General features: G+C 31.7%; 2 protein-coding genes across 2 annotated transcripts; both read left to right on the top strand.

Annotated features, from left to right (window-relative positions):
* The first annotated feature begins 9,509 nt into the window (after positions 1 to 9,509).
* On the top strand, positions 9,510 to 11,346 carry LOC122593479 (protein JINGUBANG-like). Its single transcript, XM_043765896.1, has one exon. It carries the CDS (start codon positions 9,604 to 9,606, stop codon positions 10,969 to 10,971), a length of 1,368 nt encoding a protein of 455 aa, XP_043621831.1. The 5' UTR covers positions 9,510 to 9,603; the 3' UTR covers positions 10,972 to 11,346.
* A 5,063-nt stretch (positions 11,347 to 16,409) lies between these two features.
* LOC122594141 (protein JINGUBANG-like) lies at positions 16,410 to 18,164 on the top strand. The gene has a single exon (XM_043766614.1). It carries the CDS (start codon positions 16,524 to 16,526, stop codon positions 17,877 to 17,879), a length of 1,356 nt encoding a protein of 451 aa, XP_043622549.1. The 5' UTR covers positions 16,410 to 16,523; the 3' UTR covers positions 17,880 to 18,164.
* Positions 18,165 to 18,779: the final 615 nt, after the last annotated feature.

Raw genomic sequence — 18,779 nt, 5'->3', positions numbered from 1 at the left:
AACAGATTGGTCTTTTCCGACTATTGGATCTTCTGTAGCATCGATCCAACACTCAGTGAGAACTTTCATATCAAGCTCGCTTCAATTTGACGAGTTTGTAGCAGGTTCTCTTGGTTGATTGCTTTTCTTGGTGCGTTTGGACATGGTTTTGACCCGACCCTTCTTTGGTTGTGTTTCAGGAATGGATTGGGGGTGGGAACAGATTCGGGTGTGGGAGCAGATTCGGGTGTGGGGTTATATGGTGGTGTAGGAAAGGAGTATTGATCAGGTTGTTGAAATGTTATTGCTGACAATGACCCCCCATGGTGGAAAGTAGGGGGTTGTGCAGCGGCAAGTGAAGCATAATAAGCTGCCATGAATTGAGCATAACGGGGTTCATTTGGTTGTGGGATGAACGGTATTTGTGATGGCTGGTTAGTGTACGATTGGTTACAATCGTTCACGGCGTTGTTCCAGAAGTCGTCGGCTTTTAGGTTGTTGAAGTTCGACATGATTTGTGCTTAAAATGGATTTGTATGTGTTAATATATTTGAATAATGAAAGTATGGTGTGTTCTAGTGCTTATGAAGGTGTATATATAGGTTTTTTCAAAAACTATTCGTTAAAGGACTAAAAGTGTAAAGTTTTTGAACTGCAGGTGGTCAAAAAGGACGTTAGAGGGACCTATTTTGCCAACTTTTGAAACTTCAAAACTTTTGTCTTCTTCCTTGTAAAACTAGCCGTTGAATTAAAAAAACAAAAGAAAAGAAACAAGCACACGCACTCGTCCCTGCAGGAACGAGCCAAGCGGACGAGCAACCCAAACGAACCGGGGACGAGTCCCACCCAACGATGTGGACTCGTCCGAGGATGTTGAACGAAACGAGGACGAGTTCCATTGGGCACCCTCTAACCCGCGTAAAACGCGGAAAAAACCATAACAAAATTATATATGTACGTGTATAAAATTAGCACAATGATATAAAAAAAATACTTAAAGCTATAAAAATTAATACAACAATAAATAAATTAAGAACAATCCTAATTAAACGATTGTTTTTTCATAAGTTAACCATAATATATATATAAATTTAGAAACTAAGGTTTGACACTGGTTTCTCATCCACTAGGCAAGTGTATTTTAATATCCATGTAGTGTCACAAATATTATATTTTGTATAACATGCGTTTTTATTCATTGAGTTAAAAGCTAAAAAGGTGGATAACATGCGTTTTTAATCTGTAGTTGAGGGACTAAAAGAATAATTGACTGAAACTTAAATGAAAAATGATTAAAGGTGGATAACAAAGATGAAAATTCAATAAATGGTTCAGATTACTTCATTTTTTGAATTAAAATTTCTGTTTTAATATATATTAAAAATTGTTATTTATCTGCTAGTAAAACTTGCATATGTTGGAACGTCAACCCGTGTGTAGTTTTCGTCACAATTTCTCTCTCTTACTTCCATGTGAATGTTACAATAATTCATTTTAGCCCATCTAGAATATGTTGTACATCTATGTGTTGTTCGAAAAAATCAGAATATATTTGTAAAGATATATAGAATATCCTTGTTTACATCAGTACATCAGCTAATTAACAAATTCTATATTATATTCAAACTACCAACATTTTAATAAACAAAATGGAATTAGAAAACCTAGCTATAATTTAACTTAATCATCTTTAAAATGTCCCTTTTCAATATCGAAAGGCATCTAGCTAGCTCCTAATACTTAATTATATGTTATTTATTTATTGCACTACTCTTGTTACACTTAAAGTTTTAAATATCTGAACTTCAAATATCAAATACATTAAATAATTCAAACTATTATTTAGTTAGATATAGTAAGCATGCAACTTTATTAATGTAAAGTCAAAAGAAAAGTGTGTGGCTATAAGTAGAAATGTTATTTTAAATTGCGCAAATTAATTAATATGCGTTTTGTTTATTAGTATTTCTAAATATAGTATAAATATTAATTAATTAAAACATATGAAGATATTCAATAAAAAAAAGTTCATTTATTTTAAGGAAATAGGTAGCAACGTGTCCAAAATAACTAAATGTCGTAAGATTTTATAGAGTTAAAATATCAATGTTAGGTTTAACAAATTGACTATAATTTGCGTAATCAAACGTCGACGAGTGCTTAAGACCACATGCCTCAAGCTCATGAAGCCACAACATATCCACTAATCATTTTCTTTTTCAAAAGATCATTTATAAAGCACTGTTACCCGATAAGACGACAATATAACAAATAGTCTTTTGCTAATGCATGGCAAAAAGTGTGATTAAGTTTATATATCTACAACAACAAAATATTAAACAATGTTGATTCATTGTATCTGTTTGATTTTGAATTGATATTAAGAGATGGCTTGTGGTTTTAAAACTTTAATTTATTAGTGACGTACGTGTACATTTAGTCATTTAGATAATTTAAGTCGTATCTATGAGTCTATGACTCTATGTTGAGTAAAGAAAAGTGTTAATATTGTATTCCTAATTAGCGTTTGTGCATATATTGTTATAAAGTAGTAGTATAACATGTTGTAATTCCTCAAACACAATATTTTTCAACGGTGATTTTATTAATATAAGTATAGAAGAAGAAAAATTAACATTGGATTTGTTAATCAATGCATCTAACTGATTTTGGTTTTACGTTTTTGAGTTACACCATTTTTATACTCATCACATGCCTGTCATTTAGCGCCTTTAACGGATCAAAATAAACAAAAAGTTAACTTTGGATCAAAATTGCCAAAATGTCCAACTTGTGTCATTAAAATCGCTACTTTGCATAAGTTTGGACCGAGATTGCAAATAATGTGATATTACAGGGACCAAAAATGCATTTCATTCTATAAAAATGCTTTTATTGTATTATCGGTCCAAACACAATCTTTTTATGAAATCTTCAAACTTGTCACCACGAGACATACAAAATGCCTATAAAACTTTTTAGTATGCACTGGAATTTGAATATTCGTAATCCGGTTCAAAAAATCATCACAAGATGAACAAGTTACGTACAAGTATTTATACCCACTGTTGTAAAATTTACCGAGTCGATCCGAGTACTCGCTACAAGGCAAAGCGCCGAATCAGCCTGAGTCGTCCGATTAATCTGAGTACTCCCCAAATTGGCCGCTTTTGCCTTCTGAGTACTCATAACTCATTAGTCGACGGACCTGAGAGCGTATAATGACTTCCACAACCTTGTTTATAATAATGTCAAGGGAATGTCAGATATGCATTAAAGAACCTGCATGTATCCGCTCTCTTTTTACAACTTTTGCTAGTATACGAGTATCAAAAACAATTGACATACACTAAACTTAGCTTATATATAAAGGGAACGCAAAATGTTTTTGAGCAAAAAAAGAATTAGTAAAATAATTTATTTCCAAAAATCTAACATAAACATAAATTTTAAAAAAGGTTATATAATAATTAATATCTTATAAAAATTGACAAATAATCTAAAGTTTTATAATTGATCAACCAAATTTAGTGTTAGAAAAAGATTATATATACGGAGTATATATTTTGTCAACCTATAAACTTGTTTCTACTCCTTTGTAAAATTTTTAGACCACTCTCATTTTTGAAATAGTTAAAAGAAATTATATTGAGAAATTGATCCAATTATCCTTAGTGAACCTTGATATAATATTAAAGGATGAAATAATTGATATTGATACTAATAATACTGGAATCGTATCAACACAAACGGAAAAATAAAATATGGGAAATAATATACGTGTCTTCATATTTATTGTTATCCAAAAGGATCGTATTTGCTGATCCGAAAAGTCAATAGATTTGTCTGGGGTGGTTTGACTTCTTCAAACTGAGATCTCTTATTAAATTATTTTTTATTTGGAATTAACTACTTTTCTTCGTTATGAAACCTACCGTTATTAATTTCGGCTTGACATAAGAAATTATAAATTTATAACATAGCGGCATATTCAATCTTTTCGTAATTTTGACTCGACTCAAAAACATAATTTTTTGACTCGTGACTCGACTCGTAAGAGTCCGGACATTTTTAAATATCACATAATAATAATATAATATAATATAATATAATTATATATATGTTTTTTTTAGAACAACAATATATTATAAAATAAAACAAACGGTATTCAGCAAAGCACTAGATATCGTGAACAAAGGTACAATTACAATTGCAAGTATCAGGGATATACGACAAGACTATAGTATCCTAGATACACTTTTGAGACTTAAACTGCGAGGAATGCAAAAAGGGTAAAAACTCGTGCTAATTACAAGACACGAGAAAAACCCTCACCAACAAGGACCGAGCCACCGGTTTTATACAAACGAAAAATAATGAAACAAGCAAACCAACAACCACGAGCATGCCAAACTCAATAACCAATCAGTACAAAAAGATAAGTGGATTTTGAAACCATTCATCCCGCGAAACAAGAATTTTCTTGCATCTGCTAGTAACCCATAAGTGTGATTGGGAGACGATGACATCAAATAGAAAATCCGATCTGTTGTGACCTTAGAAAACACCTTATCATTGCGATGTTTTCAAACAATCCATATAAGACAAAAGATAATAGCCTCAATGCAATGCTTCTTGTTCATTTTAATATTCATGGCACCAAGTTGTAGAAAAACTTCATCCAATGTCTGTTGTCGAGTGGATGGAATATCAAGCCAAATAGCCACTAATCTCCAAAGCTTATATGCAATCTTACAATTCGAAAATAAATGACAGATAGTTATATATATATATATATATATGAGAAATCCTTATAAGTAAAGTATAAGTTTATTATCTCAATAAACTTACCAAAATATTACATATTCAATAGTTTTGAGTCATAAACTTACTATTTATTTTTAAACTCAATAAAACAATCAAAACAATATATAGATTACACACAAAATAATGTAACAAAATAAATATATTATATAATTGTAGTATCAAACTACAACAATTATAACTCTGCGACACTTGGTCCAAGTTCACACAGCGACTCGTAAGAGTCTGAAAAAAAACGAGTCACTTAAAGAATCGACTCGTTTTTGATGTAAATCGACTCGACTCGTGACTCGCAATTAAGAATTTAACAAAATATGCATAGGGGTATCATTATTCATTAAATAAGGGTGCGTTCCTTATGTGTCGTGCTTTCGTCATGTTATGTAATTTCTTAAACAATTGCTATATGTTATTGTCTTTTATTTATCAACATATTTCACATCGGGTGATCGGGATGTCGTCTGAATTACAGTAGTATATAAAAAATTGATTTTTAACTTGGATTAATTTGTAGGCCGGTTCTGTAGTTGAAAATGTCGGTTTAATAAGATTACTTGTTAAACATAGTATTTCTCATTATAGCTTAATGGTTAAGAACTAGTTTTACATGTTGAATGTTTCGAGTTTGAGACATGAGAAAGACATTTCAAGAAATTTCACAAATAAAGTTTTTCAGTGAAACAGGTTTGAGTCCTGGAGAGAAGACAATGTTTTGTTACAATTAAATGTTGTGCCTTCGGACGGTTTAGTTGGGGGTTTTCCCTCCTACTAGGTATTGGAGGTGAGGGGACTCTCTAGCGCCGACCCGATTAAAACAATGTATGCTAGACTCGACTCCGCTGCGAGTAATCCACGTACACCTTTTAATAAAAAAAAAAACTTGTTAAACATTTATATCTGCATAATTAAAAGTACTACTGACGTTAAAAATTCAAAACATGGTTGTTAAAATCATTACTACAATTTACTCAAATATTAACAAGCAAGCATATTTTCTGGTATATAGTTTGTATTGTGAATTGGTTATTTTGGGTGCTCCCAATATATCGTTCTAATGGTTAGTTGTACGTAATTACGTTGTTTGTACACGTTGTTCATTCTCAATAATTTATGATATGGCCAATTGGTATTGCTTATTGGTATTTCCATGGTAGAACTAATATGTCTTTTTTATGTCTAAAAAGTGACATCTTGTATGTTTCAAATATATCAAATTAGAAGATAAAATAGATCAATGAGGCGTACGATTAATTGTTATTATAGACTTATAACTTGCTTGCATGTCTTGATACATGTGGTATTAAAAGTTTGATATGTGTGAAATTATGATTTATTTGACTTTCCAAACCTGTTTCTTCTATCTCTGCTCTGCACGTGTTCTCAAGTACTTAGAGAAACGAACTGAATTGAGATAGCGATAATAACATTTAAATTGACAATGAATTGAATAGGAGATTAAATTCAACGTACCAAAATAAGTCCTTTTTTTTAACTTTCTTAAAACATCTTACAAGTAAAATAGTATAACAACCGTAACTTTCATGGATTTTTATCTTTGATAACAATCCATAGAAATTTAAAGTGTTATAGTGATTAGTGATCGAGCAAGCTAGCCAATTATTCTTCTCGTACGTACAATTGATAACACACTATATATAAAGAACTCCGATTAACATAAACTGTCCATTTTAGGTAGAAAAGTTCGACAATCGATTGCAAGGAAGGTGTGGCACGGGGTTTCGTTATTTGATTTGGATCCCAAACATCTGTTAGACCATTTGTAAAGGTAAGTGAAAAGTAAAAGTAAAAAAGGGTGAATGGTTAAGGGGGTAGATGATGAGTGAAGGTGAAAGAGGAAGCCAGGTGATTATGATCACCTATCTAAAAAGACAAAATGTGTGGTCCATTTTTACATATTGATTAAATGTATTGTGTTTTTAATTAGATAAAAAAGAGGACCAAATGATAAGTGAATGGTTAAGGAAAAAAGTAGAAGGTGAAAGAAATAAGAAGGTTATGCTGATGTGACAGGAAAAAATGTAATTTAAAAGGTGAACGGTTATGAATGGTCTTAGACACTTGAAGTCGTAAGGATTCCAGCCCATGGCCAAAAAGAAAAGAGTTGATTTAAGCCATTGTATTAACCATTTATAGCGTGGTGTAATTGTATTCAATCAGTTTCATAATGATGTTGTATTCAATCAGGAAAACGATCAAAAGTTTAGTTATATGACATGATATCTACCATATAAATAAAAGAACATTTTGCTTACATCATTATCTATAAAAAGTTTTATGATAGTTTAGAAGGAAAAAAAATAAAATAATTATAAATCATAAACTCTCGACCTGCATGTGATCATTTATTTGCTATGATGCACCGAAACTATAAACAAGTAGGCGTACCCGTTTCGGAAACTTCATGGAACGGAAACTCGTACGAAACGTTTCCTTGAAGTTTCCATATATACCGAAACGTTTTTGTGAAGCTTCCATATCGTATCTAATTAACATTATGGCGCGTTTCAATGAGTTTTTTCTATTCAAAAAACGACTGTCATCTTGCGACTGTGCATACCCCCAAACACAAACCAACTATATTATACAATTAAAATCACCATCAGACTTTTTCGATTCCAAAATTGATTAGTAAAAATTTAATCCATTATCATCGGTCACCATCAAGCATATATGTTATAAAATTATACATATATAATTATACATACTCTCTCAAGTGTTAAGTCTCAAGTCTCTCTCTATATTAAATCAATATTTTTTAATTTTTTATTGTCGTATCTTTGCCGTACCCGTATATTAAATTTTTTTGTTTTGTCGTTTCCCATCCATGTATCGTTCTCGTTCTCATTTCTTTTCGGTGCTACATATATAGTTTATTTGTAGCCAAAAGTAAAAATAAAAGAAAATACCAACGTAAAAGATGCGCCACATAAAGAAAGACGTGTTATCACTTATCCGACCTAAAAAAGGTCCTGCCGAACTTATTCTAGTTAAGGTGACTTGACTTTAGTCAAACTTTATATGCCCAAACATAAAAAAGACGAACACGTTCTATCCAAGAATACTTGTTAAGAAAATTCAAAACAAGTCCTTTTAAGTTTTAAAAGAAAAAGAAAACAGTACTACGAGTACTTTTTTTTCCTTTTGTTAAACTTTAATGATATATCAAAACCACCCACTTGAAACCACATTTGGCCGGTTTGATGAATATGAAACTTGAAGTTTGGGTTTTCTTGTATCATTATCAAGCAAAATTCGGCCATACCACCCTATATGTTAAGTAATAACTAGCGATCGAAGTGACTTGACACACATAAGGTCGACGCCGGTTAACAAGTTTTATTGATCAATATATACAAACAATATCTAACAATAGTCTACGTGTCAAAATATGCGTACATCACTTATTTTTAACCGTACACAGTACACTAAATATGTTAGGTGTTTTCACAAAATCTGATTAATTATCTTTTCATCTTTTATTTGCAATTAAATACTTCATCCTTGAAATCACACCAAATCTTTCTGTTAACTCGATAAAATTATAACGGTGTTACATGTGTTTATACCTTAATTCCACTGTTGAAAAAATGATATCACGTTATATTAATGCTATAAGTCTATAACTCACACGTACGCAAAAGTGCTATAAAAACATGTTGAATTTATATATGTATGTTTTCGTAAATAATATATGAATGAATGCAAAGACAATAAGATGAGACGCGTGAGCACATATGGAGCTGCCACATACACATGTTTCAAATGAAAAAACAATTAGTGAAATTTAAGGAAATCATAAAGAGATTGAATTTTTTCTAGAAAGAGCCAACATGTAGTCACATACTTCCTAAACAAGTAAGTCACGTTAATTTTCAACAAGAAAAAGTCAAACCATCCATACCACTCCCTTCTAAATTTAACTCCGTCTCGACACGCACGTCTTTTTAAACAAGTTTCCATCCATTGTTGGGGGAACTAAAAGTAAAAAGTGAAATTTTCATTTTAAAAAAATTAAAGGAATATTTTGTTTTTTAAAAAAATAATAGATTAGACTTGTCATGTAATTAGTATAACATTAAAAGCACTATTAAAAAGATATTAGTTAAAACGATTTTTATCCATATGTGACCAAATATCTAATACATTTCCAAGTTATGTTACATTTTGAAAAGTTATATGACTTTTATGAAATTGAATGAATGGTTGGTTTCTATGTGTATACTCCGTACTATATAGAAAAATTCATCATTTGAGTACGCATACAATGCTTACCTAGAAACATATGACTTACTTTACAATACTAATTAACTTATACAAGTAAATCATAAAATATATATGTATCTAATCTACCCAATCCCAATCAATTCATGAATGAATACCAATAACTGAAATTAAACATAAAATTTGAAAACCATTTTAAACAAAAAGAACCTTTATCAATATGAACGAATAATACTCCCGTAAGACAATAGCATCAGAAAAAGCCAAATAAAATTTTTTTGTATATAGCAGCCATATTAATAACAATAATAATTGCAGTCGAATACAAATTACGATAGGGACACGTGTTGGATCATCCACCTATAGTTCACCTACTTTTAGCCTACCCACACTCCATTATACACATTATAAATATGACTCTTCACCTTCACATTCACTTTCGATATCAATTCTCTTTTGTTTTTCTTTCATATTTCATTCACAAATTCTCTTAAATTCCACACTTTTAATTTATTTCACTCAATCAAAAATCTTTTCATCTTCAAAAACAAACCAAAAATGACGAAACAAATAAATTGTAGTAGTAACACCAACAATAATATCATTCCACATAAAAAGACATTATTCGCCGGAAGACAAAAACTATCGGTTCTTCTCCATAGCTCCGAACCAAACATCTTCATTACAACCAACAAACAACACGAAAACAGCGAATCCGATCACCGGAGTAGCAACGCTTCGTCTATTAGTCCTAGCATGTCTTCCACTTCATCTCCGGTTAGTCATTTCATGTCACCAATTAACCAAATGCCATCACCTTATATGAAATCTCCATGGATTAATCTTCCTTATGGAAATGATGGAGAAAATAGTTATATTGGGAATACCGGGTTAATTGGATCTTTGGTACGTGAAGAAGGTCATATTTATTCATTGGCTTCATCCGGTGACTTGTTGTACACGGGATCGGATTCTAAGAATATTAGGGTATGGAAAAATTTAATGGAATTTTCGGGGTTTAAGTCGAGTAGTGGATTAGTGAAGGCTATTGTTGTATCTGGTGACCGGATATTTACTGGACACCAAGATGGAAAGATTCGGGTCTGGAAGTATTTTGGTAAAAACAAAAAGGCTTATAAACGGGTGGGTAACTTACCCACCACAAAAGATTTTATAAAAAGCTCAATGAACCCTAGTAATTACATTGAAGTACGACGTCGCCGTAATGTTCCATGGATAAAACATTATGACGCTGTTGCTTGCATGAGTTTAGACGAGGAACACGGGTTATTGTATTCAGGATCCTGGGATAGATCCATGAAAGTATGGAGACTTTCAGATTCTAAATGTTTAGAATCTGTACATGCTCATGACGACGCTATTAATAGCGTCGTGATGGGGTTTGACGGTCTGGTCTTCAGTGGTTCCGCAGATGGAACAGTGAAAGTCTGGCGAAGGGAGTTGGTTGGAAAAACAACAAAGCATATTTTGGTTTATACACTTTTGGATCAAGAAAGCGCGGTTACATCTGTGGTGGTCAACACCACAGATGCAACCGTGTACGCTGGATCCTCAGACGGGTTGGTTAACTTTTGGGAATTCGAGAAACAAGCATTGTCTCATGGAGGGGTTTTGAGGGGACATAAACTTGCGGTTCTATGTCTTGCAACCGCCGGAAACTTGTTGTTGAGTGGCTCCGCGGATAAGAGTATATGTGTATGGCGAAGGGAAGGCGGTGGCATTCACACGTGTTTATCGGTTTTGAATGGACATACCGGGCCGGTTAAATGTTTGGCTGTCCAAGAACGAAGTGAAGACGATGAAAATAACGAAAACAATCAAGAATGGGTTGTTTATAGTGGTAGTTTGGATAATTCGGTTAAGCTTTGGCGTGTATCGGAACAACCACAAATATGCAACTGTTAAAAGATATGTGAACATATATGTACATATGACTACAAGGTGAGTGATCACACGCGCTGCCGCAATGGTGGCGGCCGGTGGAGATGGTTGGGCACGTTGGTGTTTGCCAAGTTTCGAGTTTTGTTTGTTTATTGGTATGATGAAGATTTCAAAAGTTGACATGGAATAGAAGACTTAATAATTAATTAGGAACAAGAATATGCATGTTTTCCATAAGATGGTGATGAAGATCGATCACCACTTTTCTTAGGGAATGTTTTTTTGTTTTTTTATTTGATTAAATGTACATTAAAGTCTTGATTTGCGAGGATAAAAAATGTGTAATATACATGTAAATTTTTATCTAAACATATATTGGAGTGCATATGTATTAATTTATTCAATTCCCATGCATTTGTATTATATATACTACGGTAGCATTGGTTAATATGATCGATATACGATGTAGTAAATATTGCTCATCTGATCGATCATCTAATAAACGAACATAAATATAAGAAATGTAAGTGGCAAACTTGATATATAATTTCAATTGGTTAACTAACTTTTAATCAAAGCTTCTTGGAAGCATAAAAATATAAAAATGTAAGTGTTCAACTTAAATTATTAACCTCTTTTTTCTTTTTATTCATTTTAAATTGAACCACCTTACAATACAAGCATGTATATGTTAGTTTATGCATTTTCTGGTATATAAAATGCATGTAACGATATCATTTCGCATATATCAATGTTAAAATGTTATAATTCGAGTAGGATTTTGTTTGTTTCTTGGAGATGATTTTATGTTTTTTTCTATAGTACTATTTTGTACTACGTATAATATAATAATGGTTTATATATATATATATATATGGTAACATTCCGGTGAGAACAATCTTAAAATAAGAACGGTGAGAACACTTAAAAAACATCATTTTGATGCATTTAAAGTCCATAAAACTAACATAGTGCTTAACTAATTATCATTATTTAAGTGTTTAACAACATATTGATCCGTCAAAATCGAGAAAATCACGTTTTTTGTTTTGTGCATCCATCTTGGATGCATATTCATTAAAATGATGCATCCTCAAAAAAACGTGATTTTTTCGCTTTTGACGGATCAATGTGTTGTTAAACACTTAAATAATGATAATTAGTTATGCACCATGTTAGTTTTATGGACTTTTAATGCATCAAAATGATGTTTTTTAAGTGTTCTCACCGTTCTTATTTTAAGACTGTTCTCACCGGAGTGTTACTCATATATATATAGGGGGACAATCAAATAAGAACAGTGTTAAAATAAGAACGGTGAGAAAACTTAAAAAACATCATTTTGATGCATTAAAAGTCCATAAAACTAATATGGTGCTTAACTAATTATCATTATTTAAGTGTTTAACAACACATTGATCCGTCAAAATCGAGAAAATCACGTTTTTTGTTGGATGCATCATTTGAAGAATATGCATCCAAGATGGATGCACAAAACAAAAAACATGATTTTCTTGATTTTAACGGATCAATGTGTTATACACTTAAATAATGATAATTAGTTATGCACTATGTTAGTTTTATAGACTTTTAATGCATCAAAATGATGTTTTTTAAGTGTTCTCACCGTTTTTATTTTAAAACTGTTGTTATTTGATTATCCCTGTATATATAATTATATATATATACGTTGTGAGAAAGAGTTAGCAGGAAGCAATATTGCACCAACTGGCTGTTGATTCTGTCCTGAATTAACGGAACAATCATCTTTTTCTCCAAAATCGAATCACGTGTATATCAAACCAAACCAAAACAAGATATTAAAATTAGTTATACAACTACTTTTTGATGGTATAATTAGTACGTACTCGTAATTAGCTAGATTAATGAAGTTATAATGGTGCCATGTGGTTCATAAAGAATCGTCTATTAATCATTTTTTTTGTTAAAATTATGCATTAGTATAAACAAAATGGCTGGGCCTGATATATATGGTCAAAAGTAGAACCACTGATCATAAAAAAAATATTCTTATAACGAAAATATATTATAGTTTCGAAAAGCTAGCTTTTAGAAGCATTATATCATATCACAAATTTTTTTCTCTTTTTCTTTTAAAAATCAAAAAATCTTGAAAAAATCTTAGTATCATTATGGTAACCGGCCAACCATGAATGGTCGCCATTGTTTTTCATCCATTGAATTGAATTCTTGTATGAAAATTAAATATGGCTAGTCCAGCATATTCTTATATTCGTACTTAATTAAAACCATTTGCTTTATTGAAAGATCGAGCGAAAATTCTTTACATATACACGTACAATACAACTTTTCTAGGTTTATATATGAAACGTGATAAATAGACCAACACGTTTTGATTTTCTCTCTTCCTCTTTTGTACAAGAACCCCATAACGACACATTCTCATATATAAAAGCCATAGAGAGAAAGGAGTGGAGAAAGGAGGATATTTTGGGTGTCTTTGGTGTATTATCCCATTATAATTCACATTTACGTATTCAATGTCATCATATTATTGGATGGATAAGGATGTTACCATGTATACATAGATCAATTCGTTTGAAGATTACTTTTTGATTTGATTTTAAAATGAAAGCTGTAATGTATTTTTTTCGTTTTGTTGAATATGGACTATTTTATAGCCCAACTTATTCAAAAAAAAGTAAATTAAATCCACTAACATGATCCAGAAGGTCAGAAAGTAAGAAAACATATGGCCAAATTAACAATAAAAGTTCATTTTAAGAGGCCCATTATAGCCTGTTATTGGGCCATTGTCACGTTATGAGATTTACATTAATAGATACATAACTACATAAGCAAAAGCGTATCTGATCGCGTGATAAAATTTTTGTTTACGTTCCCCGAAGGCCCGAACTATGGAATTTTTATTTTTCTTATTCATTAACTTTATTTTACAACTTTTTCCTAACCATATATTCATTAATTCATATTCATAATAAATCATAAAATGTATATAAGTTTAGTGTTCATAAAGATAATTGATTTGTGATAGAGTGTACCGTATTTTTTTTTATATAAAACGGTATCTATTGAATATTAATAATTCGAACCCCAACAGTAACATTTAAGATGGACAGTATGTTGGAAATTGAAAGCTACACATTCTTGCAAAACAAGACTAATAACACGTATGTTCACACGCTCAAGAGTTAAATGCCCAAAATCACAAGAAATCAAAATTCGATCTCGAATCTCCGTACCAACATACATTCCTTTTGTCATTTGAAAAAAAAAAAAGCCTCAGCTGACCACCCAAACCAAGTGGTTGAGTGTACTATATATTCGTAAAACTTTTTAAATTAAAATCTTTTGCTCACACTTTCCAAACTATATTTAAATTAAAACTTTTCATAAATTTAGTGAAGGGATTGTGTTTGTTTTAAGAAACGAGCATGGTACCCGCGCAATGCGGCGGCAGTAGTGAGGAAAGCTGTCTGTTTAATTAGAGATGTTGAGTAATTACATAAAGAAAAAAAACAAAAAAGTCCAAGGGCAAATCTGGTAATTCAAAGGCAGAATTACCTTATATAAAAGTAGGTCATTTCTTTTATAAAGTATTATAGATTTGATATAGATTTTTGAATTCCAATTTTACTATTTTTCCAACCTAGTACAAGCTCATGAATAAAATTTAACATTTCAAATTTTAAAAAATTCCTTAAAATTCCATAAACAAACACCCCCAACAGATATTTGACTTGTGCAATAGGTTGTATAATTTATATTACCAGCAGATAACTTTTTAATTAAAATTTTGTTTTTTCGTGCATCAACTACAAACTTCTTTTTTAATCTTTATTTATTAACTTCACAGATAAGGATTTGAACAGTATATGATATATTTATTTCTTTACACCCTTTTAGCTAAAAAAAAAAATTTGTTTTCATCCTCCATATATTTTAACTTTTATTTATTTCAATTCAGTAAGTTTTAACTTTTTCGTAGCCATATTAATATATTAGTTTCTACCATTATGAGGAAAAAAGAAAAAGAAGAGAAAATGCACTAACTTTAATTTCAATTTTTTTTAACAACCAAGTATCGTATAAATAAGGTTTTTATTTCTAAAAAAAAGTAATACGTAAATTATTGAGTCAGTTTCTTTTATTACTTTTTTGAACGGCAGAAGATATATATCATATAAAGGACCAAACTAGAAAGACGCTAGAGGTAAAAAAAAAATGTACATATTCTAGGAATACAACATTATTTCTAAAACCTACTCAAAACTTTAACTGTTAAAATTACAAGAAAGTTGAAAAAAACCTTGTGTCATTTTTGATTGCCTAAATTAATCACAAGAGTAAATCTCACCAATGAAGACTGAGCAACTGTTTTTCAATTCATGGTGTTTTAAGTGTAATCCCAAACACGTTTCGAGTACAACGCAAGACCAACAATGCCAAGCAAAAAACAATTAAATAAAGGCATGAATCAATTAAGTAAAAGATTTTTATTGGATTAATAGAAAGTATCTTATTTTATTTAGTAGGTTATTTTTTTCCTTCTAATCCATCAAGAGACATGATTAATCAAATGGTAGGATATTTTTAAAAACCATTACTTAAATTGTAAGTAAACAAATCCTAAGTATATAAACAAACTATTGTGGCCGGTCCAAGTGTCCAACTGTGTAGATACATTCTCGGTACTTTTTATGAAGGTCTTCAGTTTAATCCTTAGGGATGAAAAGCCTTGGGTTTTTTCATCCGAATACTTGTAACGTCATGGTTAATATCTTGTTGTCTATAGCTAGGGTACGTACAAGACTTCACTGTTACATTGTAAGATTTCTTTAATTTTGTATGGTGACTAAATGTTCCGGGAAAAAAAACATACTTGTCATACATATGTCTGAACTCTCAAACAAAAACACTTAATATTGCATTCTAAATTAATTAAAGCCCATGACAAAACTTTGTGAGTGTGTTTTAAACTTTTTAATTTTAATGTGTCCAACAAAACATGTGACTGATTGAGCTAGACGCGTAAGCGACACCGTAACATTGTGTGCGGCTCAACAAGTCTTCGACTTCTGTTTGTGGATTAGCAATTCGAGAAGTAACAACATAAGTCAATTTCTTAATTATATATGTATGTATCCAATCCATCTAATCAATCATTTCAATGAATACTAATTGTCCAATTGACACATAAATTTTGAAAACCGCCACTTTAAACAAAAACAAACTTTATGAACGAAAAATACATTCATAGACAATAAAGGAACTAGAGAAAAGCCAAATAAATTTTTGTATTTAACAGCCCGCCCCAGTCTACGATAATAATTGCAGTACGATTACATGATTGGTCCACGTGTTGGAATATCCACCTATAATGCAACTACTTTTATTTAACCTATACATACCGACAATGCGACTCTTCACCTTCTCATTCACTTTGGATATCACTTTTCTTTCTCTTATCCATTCATATTTCAGTCACAAAATATCTTCAAATTCCACAATTTTAATTTGTTTAATTACTTGATCAAAAATCTTTTTTTATCTCCAAAATTAGTAAGCCAAAAATGACGAAACAAATTAATGGTAGTAGTAACACCAAAGATAATAATATCATTCGCGCTGGAAAACAAACACTTTCGGTTCTTCTCCATAGCTCCGAACCAAACATCTTCATAACAACAAATTACAAACAACACGAAAACAACGAATCCGGTCACCGTAGTAGCAACGCTTCGTCTGTTAGTCCTAACACGTCTTTAAATTCATCTCCGGTACGTCATTTCATGTCACCAATTAAGTATATGCAATCACCGTATTCGAAATCTCCATGGACTAATCTCCCTTATGGAAGTGATAGAGAAAATGGTTATATCGGGAATACCGGGTTAATTGGATCTTTGGTACGTGAAGGAGGTCATATTTATTCATTAGCTTTATCTGATGACTTGTTGTACACGGGCTCGGATTCTAAGAACATTAGGGTATGGAAGAATTTGATGGAGTTCTCGGGGTTCAACTCAAGTAGTGGATTAGTGAAAGCTATCCTTGTAATTGGTGACCAGATATTTACTGGTCACCAGGATGGAAAGATTCGGGTTTGGAAGTATTCAGGTAAGAGAAAAAAGGGTTATATACGGGTGGGTAACTTACCCACCACAAAAGATTTTATTAAAAGCTCCATGAAACCTAGTAATTACATAGAAGTACGACGTAGTCGTAATGTTCCTTGGATAAAACATTTCGACGCGGTTACATGCATGAGTTTGGATAAAAAACATGGGTTGTTGTATTCAGGATCTTGGGATAGATCCATGAAAGTCTGGCAACTTTCAAATTTTAAGTGTTTAGAATCTATAGATGCTCATAACGATGCTATCAATAGCGTCGTAGTGGGGTTTGACAGCCTGGTCTTCACTGGTTCCTCGGATGGAACAGTGAAGGTCTGGCGAAGGGAGTTGGTTGGGAAAGCAAAAAAGCATATTTTGGTTTACACACTTTTGGATCAAGAAAGTGCGGTGACATCTGTGGTGGTCAACACCACAGATGCGACCGTGTACGCTGGATCCTCGGATGGATTGATTAACTTTTGGGAATTTGAAAAACAAGCGTTGTCTCACGGTGGGGTTTTGAGGGGACATAAACTTGCGGTTCTTTGCCTTGCAACCGCAGGGAACTTGTTGTTGAGTGGCTCCGCGGATAAGAGTATATGTGTATGGAGAAGGGAAGGAGGTGGCATTCACACATGTTTATCGGTTTTGAATGGACATACCGGACCGGTTAAATGTTTGGCTGTCCAAGAACGAAGTGAAGACAATGAAAATGACGAGAACTATCAAGAGTGGGTTGTTTATAGTGGTAGTTTGGATAATTCTGTTAATCTTTGGCGTGTTTCGGAACAACCACAAATATGCAACCGTTAATTAAAAGAGAAATGACCAAGGTTTTTGAATCTTTCCAAGGAGCCTTCTATCGGCCAAGCTTTGGGCATGCTTTTGTTGAAACCTTAATGACATGGCTTCACGGATTCATGCAGATTAACTCAAAAGATGAGACAAGTTATTGAAGTAATTATTTTCTGCTGACTATCGTTGATATGGAATTTCAGAAATGAATTAAATTAAGTAGTATTTGGTAATAGTCACCAAATGAACGAATTATTGCTTTTTGATTCGGTAGTTTTATTTTTTATTTTTTGGTTTTTTTTTTGGAATGACTTTTGATTCCGTAGTTAATTTTTACTTTTTTTTTGCTACTCATTACTCTAAATGTCTTGAGCATAGTGGATCAAAGATCTGCTTCTCATGTTGTAATTTGTTTTTGTAACACGGTTGATTACTTCTCTAACGTTCAATTTCATTTATAAATCAGTCGTGTTCCAATAAGAAAAAAAATACTCGTATGTGACAACATATGAATTACGATCGAGTAACCACAAGGTGGTGATCACACGCGCAGTTTTGAGTTTATTTTGTTTATTTGATATGATGAAGATTGCAAAAGTTGACATTGAATGTAATGGTTCATAGGAAAGGAAGAATATGCTTGAAAAGATAGTGGTGAAGATCGACCCACCACTACGTTTTTTTGTTTTTTTTTTTTTTTTTTTTAATTTGATTAAATGTACATCTAAGTCTTGATTAATTAGTAAGAAGAAAAATATGTAATATACGATATACATGACAAAATATCTAATGAAATGCATATATGTATCTATTTAATTCTCTTTGGTGTTTAATTGGTTAATTTGCTTTAATTTGATATATGCCTGTTTAATTATTCACCAGGTTTTATATATAGCTTAATTACTAGAAAGAAAAACT

Source organism: Erigeron canadensis, chromosome 3, assembly GCF_010389155.1.
Source record: "Erigeron canadensis isolate Cc75 chromosome 3, C_canadensis_v1, whole genome shotgun sequence".
Lineage (NCBI taxonomy): Eukaryota > Viridiplantae > Streptophyta > Magnoliopsida > Asterales > Asteraceae > Erigeron > Erigeron canadensis.
This window is presented reverse-complemented; position numbering and strand designations above follow the sequence as displayed.